This window comes from Ornithorhynchus anatinus, chromosome 21, assembly GCF_004115215.2.
Source record: "Ornithorhynchus anatinus isolate Pmale09 chromosome 21, mOrnAna1.pri.v4, whole genome shotgun sequence".
In the NCBI taxonomy this organism is placed as follows: domain Eukaryota; kingdom Metazoa; phylum Chordata; class Mammalia; order Monotremata; family Ornithorhynchidae; genus Ornithorhynchus; species Ornithorhynchus anatinus.
The window spans coordinates 20,708,315-20,730,013 of NC_041748.1; the positions used below are offsets into that span (position 1 = coordinate 20,708,315).

The window sequence follows — 21,699 nt, forward strand, 5'->3', positions numbered from 1 at the left end:
ACGACGACGACGATATTACGCATTTCGCGTCAAGCCCTCTGCTAGACACAGGCACCGACCTCGGACGATCGGATCGGACAGAGACTCCGCCCCACCCGGGCCTTCCCCAAGACGGAGGGAAGCGTAAGGACTGAATCCCCTACTTTGTCCGTGAGGAAACGGAAGCCCAGAGTGGTGAACTGACTTGCCTAAGGTCGCGTAACGGCCAAGCGGTGGAGCCAGAATTGGAAGCCAGGTCCTTCGGGCTCCCAGGTCCAAGCTTTCTCCACTGCTAAAATCCAGGGCAAAGTGCAGTGCCTGGCACACAGTCGGCCAAAGATCTTTAAAAAAGATCTTTTAAAAAAAGAAAAGAAAACAAAAAGGCACGTGCTGGAGCCGGGATTAGAACCCTAGAACGCCTAGGCCGGAGCTCTTTCCACCGGGCCAGGCTCCTTTCCTGATCTTGTATCCACTGGGCACGGAATGTGGTACGTGCTCAACAAATATCACACTTGTTAGCATTAATGAAATGAATCACCGGGCCAGGAGAAGATTTAGCAGCAGCCCCGGGACCGACTCCCTTAGAACACCAGTGATGTCGGTGAGATGAAGGCGCTCGCTCCATCAGTCAGTCCACCGTATTTATTGAGTGCTTGCTGTGTGCAGAGCACTGAGCTAAGAGCTGTTGGAGAGTATAATACGGCTATATGACGGACACATTCCCCGCCACGACGTGCTTACGGGCTACAGGCGGCGTGGTGGTGTGGAAAGGGCCTGGGCCTCAGGAGACGCAGTTTCTAATCCTGGCTCTGCCCCCTTGTCTGCTGTGCGACCTTGGGCAAGTCACCGCACCTCTCTCGCCCTCAGTTTCTCCACCTGCCCAACAGGGTTAAGTTCACCACTCTCCCTCCCTCTTAGATTCTGAGCCCTGGGGTGGGACGGGAAATGTGCCCGAACTGATCGCCCCGTGCCTCTCTTAATGCCTGGCACAGGGTCAGCGCCGAATCGATACCATCCTTAAATTCACTCAATCTTTTTTTTCCTGAGTGCTTAATGTGTGCAGAGCACTGTACTAAGTGCTTGGGAGAGTACAATACAGCAATAAATAATCTAGAGGAATATTGAGCACTTACTGTGTGCAGAACACTGTACTAAGTGCTTGGGGGAGTACAGTGGAACAGACTCATCCCTTGCCCACAACGAGCTTACGGTCAAGAGACGGGGAGACGGACATCAACCGGCGGGGCTTAGTGGAAAGATCCCGGGCTTGGGAATCAGCGGACGTGAGTTCTAATACCGGCTCCATCACCTATCAGCTGTGGGACCTTGGGCAAGTCGCTTAACTTCTCTCTGCTTTAGTTATCTCATCTGGAAAACGGGGATGAAGACCGTGAGCCCACATGGGACAACCTGATTACCTTGTATTCTACCTCAGTGCTTAGAACAGTGCTTGGCACTTAGTAAGCGCTTAACAAATCCCATTATTATTATTATCATTATGGGAAGCAGCATGGCCCAGTGGCAAGAGCCCGGGCTTGGAAGCCAGAGGTGGTGTGTTCTAATCCCGGCTCCGCCACCTGTCCGCTGTGTGACCTTAGGCAAGTCCCTTCACCTCTCTGGGCCTCAACTACCTCATCTGTAAAATGGGGATTAAGAGTGTGACACGGTAGGACAGGGTCTGTGTCCAACCCGATTATCCCGAATCTACCTCAGGGTTTAGAACGGTGCTTGGCATACAGTAAGTGCTTAACAAATACCATCATCATCAACACAAATAAATGGATGGCGGATACGGACATAGGTGCCGTGGGGATGGGAGGGGATGGCAGCGTCTCTGGGCCGGTGCCGAGGAGGGGGAAGGGGCAGCCGGGGAGGAGAAGGGAAGGGTCGGGGCCGCTCGGCCGGGGGAGCCTACCTGTCCTGTGGAGTCGCAGGGCGTCCAGGACCTGGGCTCCGGCCAGCTGGGCCCTCAGGACGGGGACGTCCACGAGGAGGTCGCCCGGCCCGGCCGCGGCTTCACTGGGAGGCGGGTGGCGGCCCTCCGGACCGGCCACGTCCGCCCGGGGCACCAGGCGGTGGACGAAATGCACCTGGGCCCGGCGGATGACGCTGACCAGGGCGTCCTGGGACCGCGGAAGAAAAGCCCGTCACGGCCCTGGCCTCCCCCTGGCCTTCCCCTGCTTGGCCCCCTGGGAAATTAATTCATTAATTCATTCATTAATTCATTCATTCATTCAATCGCATTTATTGAGCAGGCGCAGCGTGGCCACTTGGAAAGAGCCTGGGCCAGGGAGTCAGAAGGTCATGACCTCTAACCTGGCTCCGCTACTTGTCTGTTCTGTGACCTCGGGCGAGTCACTTCACTTCTCTGGGCCTCAGTTCCCCCATCTGTAATAAAGGGATGGAGACCGCGAGCCCCACGTGGGACATGGACTGGGTCCAACTCGATTTGCCGGTCTCCACCCCAGCGTTTAGTATAGTTCCCTGAGGTGCTGGGGCGGGGGGGGGGGGGGGGCGGTGTCCACATGCATTGTACTCTTCCCAGGGCTCAGAGTGCTCTGCACACAGTAGGTGCTCAAAAAATACCACTGAATGAATGGATTGAACCACCAGTTCCCGAGGCACCATGATGGCCATGACTTTCCCTGACAGGACTCTGGCCGGGCCCTCTGACAATGGACGCTTCCCTTTAATTAATTAATTCATTCATTCATATTTATTGAGCGCTTACTGCATGCAGAGCACTCTACCAAGAACCTGTAAAGTACAATACAACAGTAAAGAGACAATTCCTGCCCACAGTGGGCTCGGAGTCTAGAGGGGGGAGACAGACAGCAATACTTCAAAGCCTTACAGGAGGCCCATCTCCTCCAAGAAGCCTTCCCTGACTAAGCTTCCCTCTCTTTTCCTCCTGCTCCCTTCTGCGTCGCCCCGACTCGCTCCCTTTATTCATCCCCCTTCCCGGGCCCACACCACTTATGTCCATACCTGCCATTCATCTATTTATATTAATGTCGATCTCCCCCTCTAGACTGTCAGCTCGGGTTGGGGGGCAGGCAGTGGGTCTGTTTACTGTTGCACCGTCTTCACACAAGCGCTTAGTCCAGTGCTCTGCACACAGTAAGCGCTCGATAAATACGACTGCCTGGCTGGCCGGTCTCGGGGTCGCCCGACCGCCCCCCGCCAGGCCCCCCGGCCTCACTCACCGCTTGAAGTTTGATCTGGGCACACACGGAGCGTCCCCTCACTGCGGCGAAGCTGCTGGCGAAGGTCTTCCTCACGCAGCCGATCCTGCGCAGGGCCTGCGCAGAGCGGACGTCCAGGCCGGAGAGCGAGCGGCACGGGACGGGCAGCTGGGAGCGGGGCAGGAACAGGCTCCGCACCTCCTCCCTGAGATGGGACAAACAGCGCTTGCCATCTTGGGTTTTGTGTCTTTTTACGGTACTCATTAAGCCCTTACTATGAGCCTGGCATTGTACTAAACGCTGGGGTGGACCCAAGTAAATCGGAATGGACGCAGTCCCCGTCCCACGGGGGGCTCTCAGTTTTCATCCCCATTTTACAGATGAGGTAACTGAGGCCTGGAGAAGGGAAGTGACCGGTCTGAGGTCATACAGAAGACAAGCAGCGCGGTTCAATGGAAAGAGCCTGGCTTGGCAGTCAGAGGTCATGGGTTCTAATCCCGGCTCTGCCACTTGTCAGCTTTGGGCAAGTCACTTAACTTCTCTGTGCCTCAGTTCCCTCATCTGTAAAATGGGGATTAAGATTGTGAGCCCCACGTGGGACAACCTGACAACCTCGTATCCCCCCCCAGAGCTTAGAACAGTGCTTGGGACATAATAAGCGCTTAACAGATGCCATTATTATTATTATTATCATTAAGTGGCAGAGCCGGGATTACAGTCCAGGTCCTTCTGACTTCCAGGCCCAGACTCTTTCCCCTAGGCCACGCTGATTCTCGATGAAGGCGCCTCGTCGCCCCATCTGGATTCGGACTTCCTGGGATGGGACGAGATCTGGTTGAACTGTTTTGGACGCCGACTGAGTGCTGGACTCTATGCCGAGTGCTCAGGAGAGGATGCCAGCAGTGAGACCCACATTCATTTGCAAAATGGGGATTCGATCTCTGTTCTCCCTCCTCCTTGGACAGACGGTCAATCATAGTTTTTGAGCACTTACTGCGTGCAGAGCACTGAACTAAGCGCCCGGCTTAGTGGCAAGAGCATGGGTTGGGGAGTCAGAGGACATGGGTTCTAATGCCGGCTCTGTCACATGTCGGCTGTGTGACCCTGGGAAAGCCGCTTAACTTCTCTGTGCCTCAGTTCCCTCATCTGTAAAATGGGGATTAAGAGTGTGAGCCCCAAGTGGGACAACCTGATTGCCTTGTATCTTTCCCAGCGCTTAGAGCAGCGCTTGGCACATAGTGTTTACCAAATACCATAATTATTATTTTTTAATTACAATATAACAATAGAACAGACACGTTCCCCGTCCACAACGAGCTTACAGTCTGAAGGCGGCTCAGACCGTGAGCCCCACGAGGGATAGGGACGTATCCAACCTTACTGACTTGCACCTACCCCAGTACTTAGAACAGTGCCCGACCCAAAACTAAATCCTTAACAGATAATAATGACGGCGGTACTCGTTAAGGACTTACTATGTGCCAGGCACTGAACTAGGCGCCGGGGCGGATACAAGGAAATCGGGTTGGACACGGTCCCCGTCCCACGTGGGGCTCTCAGTCTCAATCCCCATTTTCCAGATGAGGCAACTGAGGCCCAGAGAAATGAAGCAACTTGCCTGAGGTCACAGAATGGAGGCGTGGAGGAGCCGGGATTAAAGCCCAGGTCCAGGCGAACGGAAGGAGCCCCCGAGAAAGGTCGGCCACCGGCCGGACGCCGGCTCCACGCCCCCAAGCCGGGCCCGGGGTCAAGGCCAGGTGAGCGGGTTGGGGTCCGGCCGGGGGGCGGGCACTGACCTGTGCGACTGCTGCAGCAGGCGGCCGGCGTTCTGGGCCGACAGGTTGGGCCTGGCCTTGCGGAGCCAGCCGCTCAGGTCGTAGCGCACGGGGTCCCGGCCCAGCTGGTGGTTCAGCTCCATCTGCCCGGCCTGCTCGCACCTGCGCACCGCCGCCTCCCCTGCAACACACCCCCCGCCCCGCACCTCCACACTCACGCACAACTCCTTCTCACAGCTGGGCACCGCCACCTCCCATGAAACACTCCCCCCCACCACCCCCGCCATACACACAGAAACATACACAGGGGCTGGGGGAGTGGGGCGTCAGGAAGTCGGGGGAAGGGGACCCCGGGCGTCTGGAGGAGAGGGGAGGGGGATGCTGAGAGGCCAGGGGAGCTGGGTGGCCGGAGACCCTCAACGACACTGTCCGGCAGGAGAGCTGAGCCGCCCTCCCCTCCCTCTCGCCCCACTCCGTCCGGTCCCCTCCCACCGCCCCCCAGACCGGCCCCTCCACCCTGCCCCTGGCCGGCCGGCCCCTCACCTGCGGAATCGGGTCCCTTCTGGCCAAAGGCAGCGCAGAGGCGATCGAGGACGACGCTCTCGCTGGAGCCCTCCACCTGGGCCTCTTCGTCCAAGAGCCAGAACAGGCCCCGAGCCTCCTCGGCCGCAGCTCCAACTGGCACGCGCCACTGGCAGGGAGAGAGCGGGCCGAGGGGCAGCGGGTGAGCAGGTCCGGGCCCGCCGGCCCTTCCCGCGGCCACAGGGCAGCCCACCGTGACCCCTCCCTTCTGAGAGGCACGGCCCGCAGTTATTGGGGTGGGGGGATTCTTGCGGGGAAGAGGGGGAAGTGTTTAACCTCGCTGAATTTCGGCTGAGGGCCCAGCTTCAGTCAGTCGATCGTATTTATTGAGCGCCTACTGGGTGCACAGCACTGTTCTAAGCGCTTGGGAGAGGCCCATGCAATAATAAACGGACCCGCTGCCTCCCCGCAACGAGCTGACATTCTAGAGGGAGAGACAGACGTTAGAAAAAATAAATAACCTGCTTCTAGGTTAGGGATCTCGCATCCTCAGCCCGTCTGACCCTAACCAAACTTCCAAAGGATTTTTTTTTTGCTTTTAATGGTAATTCGTTGATGGAATGAATGAACGAATGAAAGTGTCGGCAGTAGTGGGGACAGATTGCCCTGAACTGAGCCATCCACACTCCCCTTCTCTCCCGATCGCCCCGGGCCCAGCGGCAGGGAGAAGGGGTGCAGCCTGATGTCACAGGGTGGGGTGTCCCTGAGACCTCGAGGGTGGTGGACACCCCCGCGGCTTCCCCCCTCGCCCCGGTCTGGCACATCGCCATTAAGGGGGGCACTCAGAGGGTCATGGTGAGGGGCGAGGGGACTGTTTTACATTTTTTAATGGTATTTTTTGCCGCTTACTATGTGCCGGGCACCGTAATGGCAAAGCGGTAGATACAATATCATCAGGTTAGACACAGTCCGTGTCCCACAAGGGGCTCACAATCTTCACCCCCATTTTACAGATGGGGAACCTCAGCTCTGAGAAGAGAAGCTGACTTGCCCAAAGTCTCCCAGCAGGCAAGTGGCGGAGCTGGGGTAAGCACTTAGTACAGTGCGTGTGTTCAGTATAGTGCTCTGCACGTAGTAAGCGCTCAATAAATACGACTGAATGAATCAAATCAAGTCCTCAGACTTCCAGGCCCAGACTTTCGCCACTGGGCCACACGGCTTGCCCAACTTTTGTATGGTAAATTCAGTTACAGGGCGGTCCGGGGGGGGGGGGGGGGGGTCTTTAGAGTTGGAATCAGAATGGCCAATGGCTTTTTGTGGGCACAGATTCCACAGGGTAAGTGGGGAAGGTGGCGGTGTCTCTTACCTGCATGGCGTTTCGATCGACGGCAGCCACGGTGGGTGCCGGACACTCCTCGGGGAGCTCAAAATGCACCTTGATGTTTTCCTGGAAAGCAAAACCAAACCACACTGAAAAACTGGCCCGCCCACGCTCAACCCCCCACCCGCTCTGGGGGTGGCAAAAGATGGGCAAGCTCTGCCCGCTCCCTCCGACTCCTTTGGGCGAGTCACAAACGCCCTCGGGCGGCGGCTCAGGCAGAGGGGCAGGAAGCCGGAACAATCCTGCCTCAAGAACAGTGCTCCTCAAGTGCTCCGAGCAGCCTGCGGTTGGCGAAGGGCTTTGTTATCGGAAGTCAGTTTCACCAGGGTGACAAATTCCTCCTGACCCCTCGGTCTGCTTTCTGATCTGCCCGCCTTCCTTCCAGAGTTAAGATTCTCTGCCGGCTTCTACCCATCCCAGAACTGCTCACTTATCCTGCAGCATTTGAGGGATTCTCTGCTCTGCCCTGGAACGCTATCTTTTTTTAATGGCATTTGTTGCTATAAATGATAATACTAATAATAATGGTATTTCTGAAGTGCTTATTATATGCCAAGCACTGTTCGAAGCACTGGGGTAGATTCATTCAACAGCATTTATTGAGCGCTTACTACGTGCAGAGCGTCGTACTAAGCGCTTGGAATGTACAAATCGGTAACAGATAGAGACAGTCCCTGCCCTTTGACGGGCTTACGGTCTAATCGGGGGAGAGGGACAGACGAGAACAGTAGCAGTAAATAGAATCGAGGGGATGAACATCTCATTAAAACAATAGCAAATAAATAGAATGGAGGCGATGTACATCTCATTAACAAAATAAATAGGGTAAAAAAAATATATACAGTTGAGCGGACGAGTACAGTGCTGAGGGGAGGGGAAGGGAGAGGGGGAAGAGCAGAGGGAAAGGGGTGGAGAAGAGGGTTTAGCTGCTGAGAGGTGAAGGGGGGGGTAGAGGGAGCAGAGGGAAAAGGGGAGCTCAGTCTGGGAAGGCCTCTCGGAGGAGGGGAGCTTTAAGTAGGGTTTTGAAGAGGGGAAGAGAATCAGTCTGGCGGAGGAGAGGAGGGAGGGCGTTCCGGGACAGCGGGAGGATGTGGCCCGGGGGTCGACGGCGGGATAGGCGAGACCGGGGGACGGTGAGGAGGTGGGCGGCGGAGGAGCGGAGAGTGTGGGGTGGGCGGTGGAAAGAGATAAGGGAGGAGAGGTAGGAGGGGGCGAGGTGATGGAGAACCTTGAAGCCTAGAGTGAGAAGTTTTTGTTTTGTGCGGAGATTGATAGGCATGTTAATGTTAATCAGGTTGGACATGGTCCCTGTCCCAAGTGGGACTCACAGTCTCAAGCCCCATTTTACAGACAAGGTAACTGAGGCCCAGAGAAGTGAGGTGCCCCAGACCGTAACCTCATGGTGGGCAGGGATTGGGTCTGTTTATTGTCAGATTGTCATCTGGGGAAGCAGTGCGGCTCAGTGGAAAGAGCCCGGGCTTGGGAGTCAGAGGTCATGGGTTCGAATCCGGCTCTGCCACTTGTCAGCCGGTCGGACACAATCCCTGTCCCACACGGGGCTTACCGTCTCAATCCCCATTTTATATATCTCCCAATGTCCCTTCCCCACTTTCACAGCTTTACTGAAGGCCCATCTTTTCCTCTTTTCCCGCTCCCTTCTGCCTCACTCTGATTTTCTCCCTTTATCCTCCCCCACCCCAGCACTTATGTCCGTATCCCTAACTGACTTATTTACATTATTATCTGCTTCCCCCTCTAGACTGTGAGCTCACTATGTGCAGGAAATGTTTCTACCGACTGTTGTATTGTCCTCTCCCAAGGGCTTAGTGCAGTGCTCTGCACATAGTAAGGGTTGAATAAATATGATTGATTGATATATTTGTCTAATTGATTTATTTATATTAATGTCTGTCTCTCCCTCTAGACAGTAAGCTGGAGGTGGGCAGGGGACGTGTCAAACAACTCTGTTATATCGTACTCTCCCAAGTGCTTTTTATTCATTTATTCATATTTCAGTCGTATTTATTGAGCGCTTACTGTGTGCAAAGTACCGTATCAAGTACTTGGGATAGCACAGGATAACAATAAACAGACACATCAGATTCTCCGCCCACCACGAGCTTACATTCTTGAGGAGGAGACAGACATTAATATAAATAAATTGCAGATATGGACATAAGGGCTTCGGGGCTGGGAGGGGGGATGAATAAAGGGAGCAAGTCAGGGTGACACAGAAGGGAGTGGGAGAAGAGCCGAGAACAGTGTAAGTGCTTAATAAATAATATAATTATTATCATTACAGTACTCTGTACACAGGAAGCACTCAATAAATACAATTGATTGATTTGTTAATGGTCCAGGCTGCACAAAATATGGACACGTGGACTGCAAAGTGGTTATTTAATTATGGAGGACGTCTTCCTCGCCCATCATCATCATCAGACAGTAAGCGCTCAATAAATCGATTGAATGAACGAATGAATGAATTAGGCTGTTCCCCAGAAGGAGATTGTGATCCCAAAGAGATGGAAAACATCTTCGGACCATGTACAACAGACACTCACTTCTGCCTCAACAGGTTTTTCCCATGTCCATTTACTGTTGCTTAGTACAGTGCTGTGCACACAGTAAGTGCTCAATTAATACGACTGACTGATCGATCGACTTCCCTTTTGCATTTCAGCCAAGCCTCTGCTGGGGAAGTGGGGAAGGGTGGTTAGATGGGAAGCGGCCTAGTGGATAGCGCCCAGGCCTGGGAGTCAGAAGGACCTGGGTTCTAATCCGGCTCTACCCGTCTGCTGTGTGACCTCGGGCAAGTCACTTCACTTCTCCGCGTCTCAGCTAAAATGGGGATTAAGACTGCGAGCCCTATATGAGACGGGGACTGTGTCCAATCTGACTAGACTATAGATTAGACTAGAGACTGTAAACTCGTGGGCATGGAATGTGTCATATTTTATTATTATTAATAATAATGATAATAATCGTATTTGTTAAGCATTTACTACTTACTGAACACTGGGGTGGATACGGGTAAATTGAGTTGGACACAGTCCCTGTCCCCTGTGGGGCTCACAGTCTCAATTCCCCAATTTACAGATGAGGTCACTGAGGCCCAGAGAAGTGAAGTGACTTGCCCAAGGTTATACGGCACACAAGTGGCAGAGCCGGGATTAGAACCCAAGTCCCCCTGACTCCCAGGCCCGTGCTCTATCCCCTACACCTAGCGCTTAGTACAGTGTTCTGCACACAATAAGCCCCCAGTAAATACTAACGACTGACTGCTTAGTATGTGTCTACCCCAGCGCTTACAGCTTAGTAAGCGCTTAACAAATACCATAAAAAAGAAAAAAGAACCAGACAAAAAAGGGATGAGGCAGCACCCGGTACCTCCTTGAACCTGTCCAGCGTGGACACGAAGGTCCTCTCGTAGAACAAGGCCCGCAGGCGCTCGTGGACGTAGTTGTGACACAGCTCCTCGAACGTGGCCGCTCGCTCCTTCTTCTGGTGGCGGGGGTTCTGAAAGCCCGCCGTGTCCACCACCGAGATGGACGCCACAGCCAGGTGGTCGGAAGTCAACGACCTGGGGACACAGGTGGGGGTGGGGAGGGGTGACCCCCTTAGTGACCGCTTAGTCCCCCCCGACCCCTGGCCAGACCCGGCTCGGCCAAGGAGGGCTGGGGGTCAGCCGGAGTTGAGGTGGGGGACAAACCACGACAGAGAGGAGGACGGCTCCATCTCCCTCGTCCGCCTCAGGTAGATAATAATAATGATGATGGTGTCTGTTGCGCGCTTACTCTGTGCCAAGCACCGTTCTAAGCGCTCCGGTAGCTACAAGGTTGGCAGGTTGTCCCACTTGGGGCTCACGGTCTTAATCCCCATTTTACAGATGACGTAACCGTGGCACAGAGAAGTGAAGTGACTTGGCCATAGTCACACAGCTGACAAGAGGCGTGGCCGGGATTAGAACCCACGACCTCTGACTTCCAGGCCCGGGCTCTTTCCACTGAGCCATCCTGTTTCTCTATGATAATTGAGGTATGCATGAAGCTCTCACAGTGAGCCAAGCACTGTGCTGAGAACAAAGAGAGAGCAAGGCAACCAGATATTTTAAAAAAAAGGTAGATGTTAAGCGCTTATTAGGTGTCTGGCACTGTACTAAGTGCTGCGGTGGATATGAGCTTGGGATGCAGTGTGGCCTAGTGGAAAGAGCACGGGCTGGGGAGGGGAAGGACCTGGTTTCTAATCCCGTCTCCACCTCTTGTCTGCTGTTTGACTTTGGGCATATCACTTCACTTCTCTGAGCCTCAGTTAGCTCATCTATAAAATGGAGCTTAAGACTGCGAGCCCCGCATGGGAATGGCAAGAGGGCGGGCTTGGGAGTCCGAGGACATGGGTTCTAATCCGGGCTCTGTCACTTGGCTGCTGTGTGACCTTGGGCAAGTCACTTCACTTCTCTGGGCCTCAGTGACCTCATCTATAAAATGGGGATTAAGACTGGGAGCCCCGCGTGGGACATCCTGATTACTTTGTATCTACCCCAGTGCTTGGTACAGTGGCTGGTACATAGTAAGCACTTAATAAATATCATTATTATTATTATTATTTGCTGTGTCTCAGTGACCTCATCTACAAAACGAGGATGAAGACTGAGCCCCATGTGGGGCTTAGTACAGTGCTAAATGCTTAGTACAGTGCTCAATAAATACGATTAAATAAATGACATGAGCTGGGTTCAACCTGATTAGCTTGTATCTACCCCAATGCTCAGGACAGTGCCTGGCACATAGTAAGCGCTTAACAAATACCATTAAAAAAATTTAAAAAAACACATTAACTTGTATCTACCCCAGTGTTTAGTACAGTGGCTGGTATATAGTAAGCACTTAACAAATACCATAAAAGAAGAAGATCCTCATATTGGACACAGTCCCTGTCCCACATGAGTCTCCCACTCTAAGGAGGGAGTGGGATTGACTCCATTTTACAGATGAGGTAACGGAGGCACAGAGAAGTCAAGTGACATAATAATAATAATGATGGTATTTGTTAAGCGCTTACTATGTGCCAAGCACTGTTCTAAGCGCTGGGGTAAATACAGGGTAATCAGGTTGTCCCACATCACGCTCGCACTTTTAATCCCCATTTCACAGATGAGGTAACCGAGGCACAGAGAAGTTAAGCAACTTGACCAAAGTCACAGAGCTGACAAGTGGCGGAGCCGGGATTAGAACCCATGACCTCTGACTCCCAAGCCAGTGCTCTTTCCGCTAAGTCGCACTGCTTCTCAAACAGCACTTGATCTAGCGTTTAGTACAGCGCTCTGCATCACAATAAACGTTAAGTAAATACCTCCAAATGGATTGATTTGATAGAGGAAATCCCGACGGGTCACAGAGTTTGCTAGTGGCGGATCGGGAAATGGGACACGGAGTTGGGGACTCCCAGGGCCACTGGGTGGCCCTCCTGCCGACCTACCGGCCGGCCCAAGGATTGAGTCCGAATATCCTCCATCTCCCTCAGGGGCTGGCCTGAAATTAGGACGGGGAGACCAACCGGATGTTTCCCTCAGGATCAGCCACTTGGCCAAGTCACCTTCCTTCTCTAGGCCTCAGTTCCCTCATCTGAAATGATTAATAATTATAGTATTGCTAGTGATTATTGTGTGCCTGGCACTGTACTAAGCGCTGGGAAGGAGACGAGCAAATCGGGTTGGACACAATCCCTTACGTGGGGTTCACAGTCTCAATCCCCCTTTTACAGATGAGGGAACTGAGGCCCAGAGCAGTGAAGCGACTTGCCCGAGGCCCCACAACAGACAAGTGGAGAATCTGGGATTAGAACCCCTGCCCTTCTGACATTCCAGGCCCGGGCTCTAGCCACTCCACGTGCTCTTCCCTACATCTTGAAAACCTTTCTGCACTTTGAAAACCACCTACCGTCATCTACACCTTGCTGCAGCTTGAAAACCACCCCACCACCCTGTCCCTGCTCTCCCATTTGGGAAGGGGCAGCGGAAAGGTCCAGCGGGATAGATCCACGCCCCCCGGCGAACCCGATTCCGATCCCGGAAGAAATCGCCCCGCTTATAAAGCAACGTCGGTTTCCCGTACCTGTTGATGAGCGAGACGATGACGCCGAAGAGCTCTTCGTAGAGGCCCGAAGCTATTCCCTCCACACACTCCACCCCGGTCATCTTGGGCCCTGGGGCACGGGATAAGAGGGCAACGGGCATCCATGACTTACCCTCCACTCACCCGGGGTCTGCTGCGGGACCTGGGGCAAGTCACTTTATTTCCCCGTGCCTCAGTTCTCTCATCGGTAAAATGGGGATGAAGACCGTGAGCCCCACGGGAGACAGGGACCGTGTCCGACGTGATTACCTTGTATCTACCCCAGCGCTTAGAACAGTGCCCGGTACAAATGCCATTAAAAAAAATCATAAAAACAACCGATCAATCATAAAGATCCAGTAGACAAAGTGACCCAGACCTGACCGCCCGTCATATTCTGGAGGAGCCTATATGTGCTCCCTCGGATATTTCCAGAGACCACGACCGTGACCGCGGGCTGGGGGTGTCAGACATTCATTCATTCAGTCGTATTTACAGAACGCTTACTGTGTGCAGAGCACTGTCCTAAGCGTCTGGGAGAGGGCATTAAAACAATAAACGGATGCAGGTGTCAGGGAGAAAAGTCTCAGGTCACGCTCCTCTCCCCCTCACCCTCCTTTTCCTCTTCTCCCCTTATCTTCTGCATCGCCCTGACGTGTTCCTTTTATTCATCCTCCATCCCCACCCCACCCAAGTCCATATCTCTCATTTATCTATTTCTATTCACGTCCGTCTCCTCCTCTAGACTATAAGTTCATATGTTCACTGATGTATCGTTCTCTTTCAAGCACTTAGTACAGGGCTCTGCACACAGTAAGCGCTCAATAAATACGACTGAACGAATGAATGTCTGACATCCCCAGCCCGCGGTCACGGTCGTGGTCTCTGGAAATATCCGACGGAGCACGTATAGGCTCCTCCAGAATGTGACGGGCGGTCAGGTCCGGGTCACTTTCTCTATTGGATGTTTAAGGTTGATTGGTTGTTCTTATGATTTTTTTTTTAATGGCATTTGTACCGGGCACTGTTCTAAGCGCTGGGGTAGATACAAGGTAATCATGTCGGACACGATCCCTGTCTCCCGTGGGGCTCACGGTCTCCATCCCCATTTCACCGATGAGAGAACTGAGGCACGGGAAAATAAAGTGACTTGCTCCAGGTCCCAAAACAGACAAGTGGCGAAGTCGGGGTTAGAACCCAGATCCTTCTGACTCCCAGGCTTGTGCTCTATTTAGTGCTTATTACGTGTCAAGCACGGTTCCAGGCACTGGGGTGGATACGAAGGAATCAAGTTGGACACAGTCCCTGCCCCTCAGGGGGCTCACCGTCAAGTTGGAGGGAGAACAGGCATCGGATCCATTTTATAGATGAGAAAACTGAGGCCCAGTGAAGTGACGTGACTCATCCAAGGTCACCCAGCAGGCACCCGGTGGAACTGGGATGAGACTCTAAGTCCTCTAGCTCCCAGGCCCAGGCTCCTTCCACTGGGTCACGCTGTAATTTATTTATTTATTATTTATTTCAATGTCTCTCTTCCCCTCTAGACTGTCAGCTCGTTGTAGGTGGGGAATATGTCTGCTTATTGTCCAACTGACCTCTCCCAAGCGCTTAGTACAGTGCTCTGCACACCGTAAGTACTCAATAAATACCACCGAATGAATGAATAAATGGACGGGGCAGCCGGGACCGGGCCCGGGGAAGGCGCGAGGCAGTGGGTGGGTCCTCCCGCGAGCCCGCCGCGAAGGGCGACGGAGACGGTTACCTGGCGTGGGCGGCTCCTGCTCCGGCCGCGGCCCTCGGCCCCGTCCGGAGGTGACCTGCTCGATGATGTGGCGGAGGTGGTGCTTGAAGACGGCGCCGCTCAGCTCCTCGTAGTCACAGCCCAGCACGGCCGCGGCCTGGTTGGCCCACTCGAACCGCATGAACTGCTTCCTGCCCACTGGATCGGGAGACGGAGACGGCGGTCAGAGGGGCGGGCCCGGTCCCCGGGCATCACGGCGGGGCCGCCGCCAGGGACGCAGGCCTGGGGTCGGCCCTGATGACCGACCCGCTGGCCCCGGGGTGGAGATGACCACCGGGACCCGAGCCCGGGGACGCGGCCCGGGATTCGGACTGAGACATGGGCCCGGAGTCAAAAATTTCGGCTCTGCCACTTGCCTGTTGAGTGGCCTTGGGCAAGTCGCTAAATTTTTTTGGTTTTGTGTTGTTTGTTAAGAGCTATGTGTCAAGCACTGGGGTAGATAGAAGGTTATCAGGTTGTCTCATGTGGGGCTCACAGTCTTCATCCCCATTTGACAGATGACAAAACCGAGGCCCAGAGAAGTGAAGTGACTTCCCCAAAGTCACAGAGCAGACAAGTGGCGGAGCCGGGATGAGAACCCACGACCTCTGACTCCCAAGCCTGGGCTTTTGCCACTGTCAGGGGGACCCAATCCATGATCCACGTGGGGCACACCGACTCAGTTCCCTTTTTACAGATGAGGGAACTGAGGCCCAGAGTAGTGAAGTGACTCATCCAAGGTCACACAGCGGACAAGTGGTGGATTCAGGATTAGAACTCGGGTTCTTCTGACTCCCGGGCCCCAGCTCTACCCATTAGACTGTGCTGCTTCTCTGTTCCACACTTGTACTAAGCACTGGGGTAACTACAAGCTGATCAGGGCAAACGCAGTCCTCGTCCCATATGGGGCTCACAGTCCAAGGGAGAGGGAGGCCGGGTAAAAATCTCCGTTTTTCCGACGGAGAATCCGAGCCCCAGATTCTACTGTCCTTGGAGCTGCCTTGCTATTCCTCTGGAGGACAAGATAAGGTAGCTTGGTCCATTTCTGATTAGCCTCTATGTTCTCAGGAAATTGGATAATTAATGACTTGCTGTTTGTGGCTGGTGCCCTATTTTTTGCATTGTGACTGGCCTCCTATTCCTGCTCTCACCTGGAGGCCTTCCGGCTATTCCGAAAGATCTTTCCCGTTTCACGGTGGCCGAACGGGATGGCATCTCCCCCTAGTGACGGGGGGTAGGCCTGGAAATCAGGAGACAGGGGTCCTAGTCTTGGCTCTGCCCCTAGTCCGCCGCTTTTTTTGTCGGGTTTTTATTTTTAATGGTATCTGTTAGGCGCTTACTATGTATCAGACACCGTATTAAGCACTAGGCTAGGAAAAGGTTAACCAGGTTGGACACAGTCCCTCCCCCCGTTCCACGAGGGGCTCTCATTCTTAATCCCCATTTTCCAGTTGAGGTAACCCAGGCCCAGACACATCCTAATAACCGTGGTATCCGTTACATGCTTACCGTGTGCCAGGCACTGTACTAAGCGCTGAGGTGGAGACAAGCAAATTGGGTTGGGATCCGGTCCCTGTCCCATATGAGGTTCACAATCTTCATCCCCGGGTTACAGGTGAGGTCACTGAGGCACAGAGAAGTGAAGTGACTTGCCCAAGGTCACCCAGCAGACAAGTGGCGGAGTTGGGATTAGAACCTTCTGCCTCCTAGACCTGGGCTCTACCCACTAGGCCACGCTGCTTCCTGTGCTTCTCTGGTGCATTTTTCTCCTCCCCCACTACCTGCAGGAACTCAATCTGGAATCCTCCTTCAGGAGACAACCCCAGGCCAGGATCCCTGAGCGAGCCTGACTGGGAGGGATATTCCCATCGGGCCTCGCGTCCACATCCATAAGCACTGCCAGTGATGCCCATCCGTGCCACCTTCTTTAGGACGTCTACAGCAACTCTGACCACATTCATTCACTCATTCATTCGACTGTATTTATTGAGTGCTTGCCCTGCGCAAAGCGCTGTCCTAAGCGCTTGGGAGAGTACAACAGAACAACAGACACATTCCTCCCCACAGTGAACTCACATTCACTTCTCGGCCTCCCCTCCAGCCGAAAGAAATCCTTACCATTAGGCTCCAACACCGTCCCCCAGCTCTTTCCATCTCACCTAATTTAAATACATAGCTATAAATAATATATTACGAATGATTTCTTCATATCAATGGCCACCTCCCCCTCCTAGAGTGGAAGCTCTTTGTGGGCAGGGAATGTGTCTGTTTACTGTAGTACTGTCCTCTCCCAAGTGCTGAGACCAGTGCTCCGCACACAGTAAGCGCGCAATAAATACGACCGAATGAATGAAGTTTCCCCTTGAAATTCCCTCTCCACCAAAGCTGCCGGGCCACGGACCGTCTTCAAAATCCTCCTAAAATGCCGGCTCCTCCGAGAAGCTCTCTCGGATCGATTTTCCGCAGCCCCGGCACATCGATTAGACTGTAAGCCCGTCAAAGGGCAGGGACCGTCTCTATCTGTTGCCGATTTGTACATTCCAAGCGCTTAGTACAGTGCTCTGCACATAGTAAGCGCTCAATAAATACTATTGAATGAATGAATTAACCCCCTCGCTGGCGCTTGAACATTTCGTTCCTCCCCTCGGCACTCGTCTTTCTACGTATATGTTTCTTTGAATAGTAATAATAAAATGGTGGTATTCGTTAAGCGCTTACTCTATATCAGACACTGTACTAAACGCTGAGCTAGAGACAAGATCATCAAGTCCCACATGGGGCTCACAGTCGAAGTAGGAGGGAGCGCAGAGGCTGAATCCCCATTTTGCCCATGAGGGGACTGAGGCACAGAGGAAGTGAAGTGACTTGCCCAAGGTCACACAGTAGGTGGTATGTCAATTGAGCACTTGGCCACTTCACTCCGATACCAACTGTGCTCCTTCCTCTTCCTCTCACAATGTGCAAAGAGTCTCTGTTTGCTGTTACCCCTCCCCATTAGAGTGTAACTCCCTGGGGTCGGCGGGGGCGGGAGGGGTTCATTCATTCGTTCGTTCATTCATTCATGCAATCGTTGATTGAATAATGTGCTTCCCGAATGCTCAGTACAGTGCATTTCACACAAAAGGCGCTGGATACATACCAAGGTTTAAAAAATCCATACCACTGCTCTACCCACTGGCCCACAACTGATCGCTTCAAGGCTTGGGAGGAACCTCAGGCCCGGGAGTCAGAGAACCTGGGTTCTAATCTGGTCTCCGCCATGGGTCTGCTGTGAGACCTTGGAAGAGTCACTTCACCTCTGTGAGCTTCAGTTTCCTCATCGGCAAAGTGGAATTAAATCTTCCTCCTTCCAACTCAGGCTGTGAGCCCCTTGTGCGATAGGAACTGGGTCCAGCGTGATGAACGTGTATCTACCCCAGGGCTTAGAACAGTGCTTGACGCATTGTAAGCGCTCAACAAATACCAGGAAAGGAAAAAAAAGGAGGAAGAGGAGCACAACGGAAGGAATTACAGAGAAAAGGAAGAATTTTTCCTTGTAACTTCATTCATTCATTGTCAGTCTTATTTATTGAGCACTTACTGTGTGCAGAGCACTGTACTAAGCCCTTGGCCGGCAACAGAAAGAGACAATCTCTACCCAACAACGGGCTACTTCAAAGTTTGGGAGCAGGGAAACGGTGTGTGTGTGTGTGTGTTGGACAGGGCGGTGTGAAACCTCTTTCACAGGGTGAGAGATTTAAGCTTCTTAGGAAAAAAAAAATCTCCCTCAGGGCATCCCTCCTTTCCAGCCTTGATCCATTTTTTTTAAATACACGTTTCCTTTCATTTCCTTGCTTTAGTGGCCACCCGACGGGGATCAATACCGCCGTGAGCTACGCCAACTTGAAACGCGTTCGGTTGTCTAATGCGGGGCCTGTCTCCGGGGGGGCGGGGGGGCGGACGAAGACCCCCCACTCTCACTCCTCCCCCACCCACCGACTACACTCCACTCAGCGCTGAAATCATCACCGCGATCCTTGCGGGCGCTGGGGTCGCCTGCCCTGAGGCTTACAGGCAGTGCGGCTCCATGGTCGGCGTGCCAGTCGGCGGGAGTAGGCCTCTAGTGCCCGTGAGGGGGCCGAGATGACCACGGCAAAGCTACCATTTAACTTCTCATCTCCCCCTCCACTCACCCGCGCTCACCTTGGCATCACCCGGGCACTCGGACCCTCAGTCGATTGTATTTATTGAGCGCTTACTGTGTGCAGAGCACTGTACTAAGCGCTTGGGAGAGGACGACTGGACAATATAACAGACACTGGGCCCCCTAAGCATGTTGATAGCCCATCCACCCCCGGCCCCCCGGCACTTATGGACATATGGGTGATAAAAAGCAGCGTGGCTTAGTGGAAAGAACCCGGCTTGGGAGTCGGAGGTCGTGGGTTCTAATCTCTGCTCTGCCCCTTGTCTGCTCCTTGTGGGCAGGGAATGGGCTACCTACTCTGCCTCCCAAGGCTTCAGTACAGTGTTCTGCACACAGTAAGCACTCAATAAATGCGATTGATCAGTTGATTGGTTAGCTTGAAAGCGTTAAGCACGGCCTAAGGGAGGGAGTGCAGGACTGGAAGAATCTCCACCGGCACCTCCTTCATCACTCCCATCATTTCCATCAGCACCCTGTGGAAAACGACCCAAGACCCGGGGACTCCATCTTAGCTCTTGGAATCCATTTTGTTTGCATTTTATTTGAAAAGCAGCGTGGCTTAGTGGAAAGAGGCCGGGCTTGGGAGTCAGAGATCGTCGGTTCTAATCCCGACTCCTCCACTTATCACCTGGGTGACTTTGGGCAAGTCACTTAACTTCGGGCAAGTCACTTAACTTCTCCGTGCCTCAGGTACCTCATCTGTAAAATGGGAATTAAAACTGTGGGCCCCATATGGGACAACCCGATTACCCTGTATCTACCCCAGCGCTTAGAACCATTGTTCGGTGCATAGTAAGCGCTTTACAAATGCCATAATTATTATTATTTCTCTGTGCCTAGCTACCTCATCTGTAAAATGGGGATTAAGACTGTGAGCCCCACTTGGGACGACCCGATTACCTTGTATCTACCCCAGTGCTTAGAACAGTGCTTGACAAATAGTAAGCGTTTAACAAATACCATTATTATTATTATTTGCTGTAACTTGCACTTCTTTTTATGTGCTTTAATTTAACCTTGTCCACACCCCTCTGCCCCAGCCTCCCACCCACGAGGACGAGATGAAGCAGGAAGACCCAAACGGTCACTTGTCTTGGGCCGTCGAGTCGTTTCCGACCCATAGCGACACCTCGGACACATCTCTCCCAGAACGCCCCGTTCTCCCTCTGCCAGCGTTCCGGTAGTGGATCCAGAGAGTTTTCTCGGTAAAAATCCCAAAGTGGTTTACCACTAACGCCTTCAGTGCAGTAAACTCGAGTCTCCGCCCTCGACTCTCTCCCGTGCCGCTGATGTCCAACACGGGGGAGTTTTGACTTGTAGCAGATGGCCCGCCCCTCGCTAGCCACTGCCCAAGCTAGGAATAGAACGGACAGGCCTCTGCTCGACTCTCCCTCCCGTAGCCGAGACTGGTAGAGGACTGGAAACTCTCCGGGTGCCACCCTGAGAGGGAAAATCCAAACTATCAACTAGATAAGCAGATAAACCAAGAACGGAGAGTCATCCATTGGTCCTCGTCAGAAGTGGGATAGCAGAAGGACTCGCGGCTGATTTGCTCTCCTGCCCCTTTCACCACGTGGTGGGAAAGGAAGCGTCCCGCCTACCCCCAACTAGAATAGACCGCTCTTTTTGTCTTTACGGGGGTGAGGCCGAGCTCGCTTTTAGAGCAACAGACTCTGTCTGTCCTCACCCACACAGATCTGTATTACTATTGCAATAATAACCGCCCCCGTGCTGCGTTGTTATGACTTGATCCTTTTCGTAGAACTCGATGGGACCGTCGTCACCCTCATCATCAACAACATCACCGCCTCCGCCATCACCTGCGCCACCACCATCTTCTCCGCCGTCCTCTCCCTCGCCACCGCTACCGTCATTTCAAAGGTGACCACGAGAGAGCTAAGACAGGCAGAGGACCTTGCGAAGATAACGCGGGATCAGGAGAAGTGGCTCGAATGCATTTCGGAAGGATCTGTTATGACACGCTCCGCAGACATTTATATATAGCTTTCAAATACTTCGTGGCTGATTTGAAAGCAACCAATTAGCAAGTCCTCAAACGCGGGATATATAGCAAGTAAATCACTTAACGCACGTCTCCGGAGAAGACTAGGGATTACGCCACTTTCAAGAAATTATTGGCGGGGGTGGGCGGGGAAAGCTATTTCCATAATCCTGTATTGATAAAGTATTTATAAGCCTGAGTTTCGCTTCTATTGTGCCCGAACAGTTTCCGTCCCAATATTAGAAGCGTCAGAGGAAGGTGAGATGGTTGAAGCACCTGTCGTATTCCCAGCTGCCCCATCCATAATCCACTAATATTTAGTGAGCGCCCGTTGGGGGCAGGGCATTGGACTTATGTACCTAATTACATTCATCCTCAGCAGGAATGATGTAAATGCTGTAAATTCCTTGTGGGTCAAGGAATGTGTTTCTCGTTTGTTTGTACTTCCCAGGAGACACTCCAAAAGTAGTGGGAATAGTAGCTTTTTTTTTTATAGCATCTGCTGAGCTCTTACTGTGTGCCCATCTACGTACTAAGCACTAAGATAGATAAGAGATAGTCAAGTTGGACACAGTCCCTTTTCCACTTGGGGCTGCCAGACCAAGTAGGAAGGCATAGGATCGAATGCCCATTTTCCAGATGAAGAGACTAAGGCCCGGAGAGGTGAAAAGACATGCCCAAGGTCACACAGCAGATAAGAAGCTGAGGTGGGGTTAGAACCCAGGTTCTCTGACAAGTAGGCCCACAGTCTTTTTACTAGGCCACTAGGCTTCTCGGTA

At 53.0% G+C, this 21,699-nt stretch overlaps 1 protein-coding gene across 1 annotated transcript in view; it reads right to left on the reverse strand.

Moving 5' to 3' along the window:
* Positions 1-21,699, reverse strand: part of MYO18B (myosin XVIIIB) — a 133,705-nt gene that overhangs the window by 72,162 nt on the left and 39,844 nt on the right. The window contains exons 14-21 of the mRNA XM_029049138.1: positions 14,718-14,894; positions 12,956-13,046; positions 10,233-10,425; positions 6,828-6,908; positions 5,483-5,630; positions 4,961-5,120; positions 3,186-3,369; positions 1,895-2,102 (exon numbers count right to left, since the gene is read on the reverse strand). Of these exons, the coding sequence (XP_028904971.1) occupies positions 1,895-2,102; positions 3,186-3,369; positions 4,961-5,120; positions 5,483-5,630; positions 6,828-6,908; positions 10,233-10,425; positions 12,956-13,046; positions 14,718-14,894 (1,242 nt within the window). The remainder of the gene's footprint in view (positions 1-1,894; positions 2,103-3,185; positions 3,370-4,960; positions 5,121-5,482; positions 5,631-6,827; positions 6,909-10,232; positions 10,426-12,955; positions 13,047-14,717; positions 14,895-21,699) is intronic.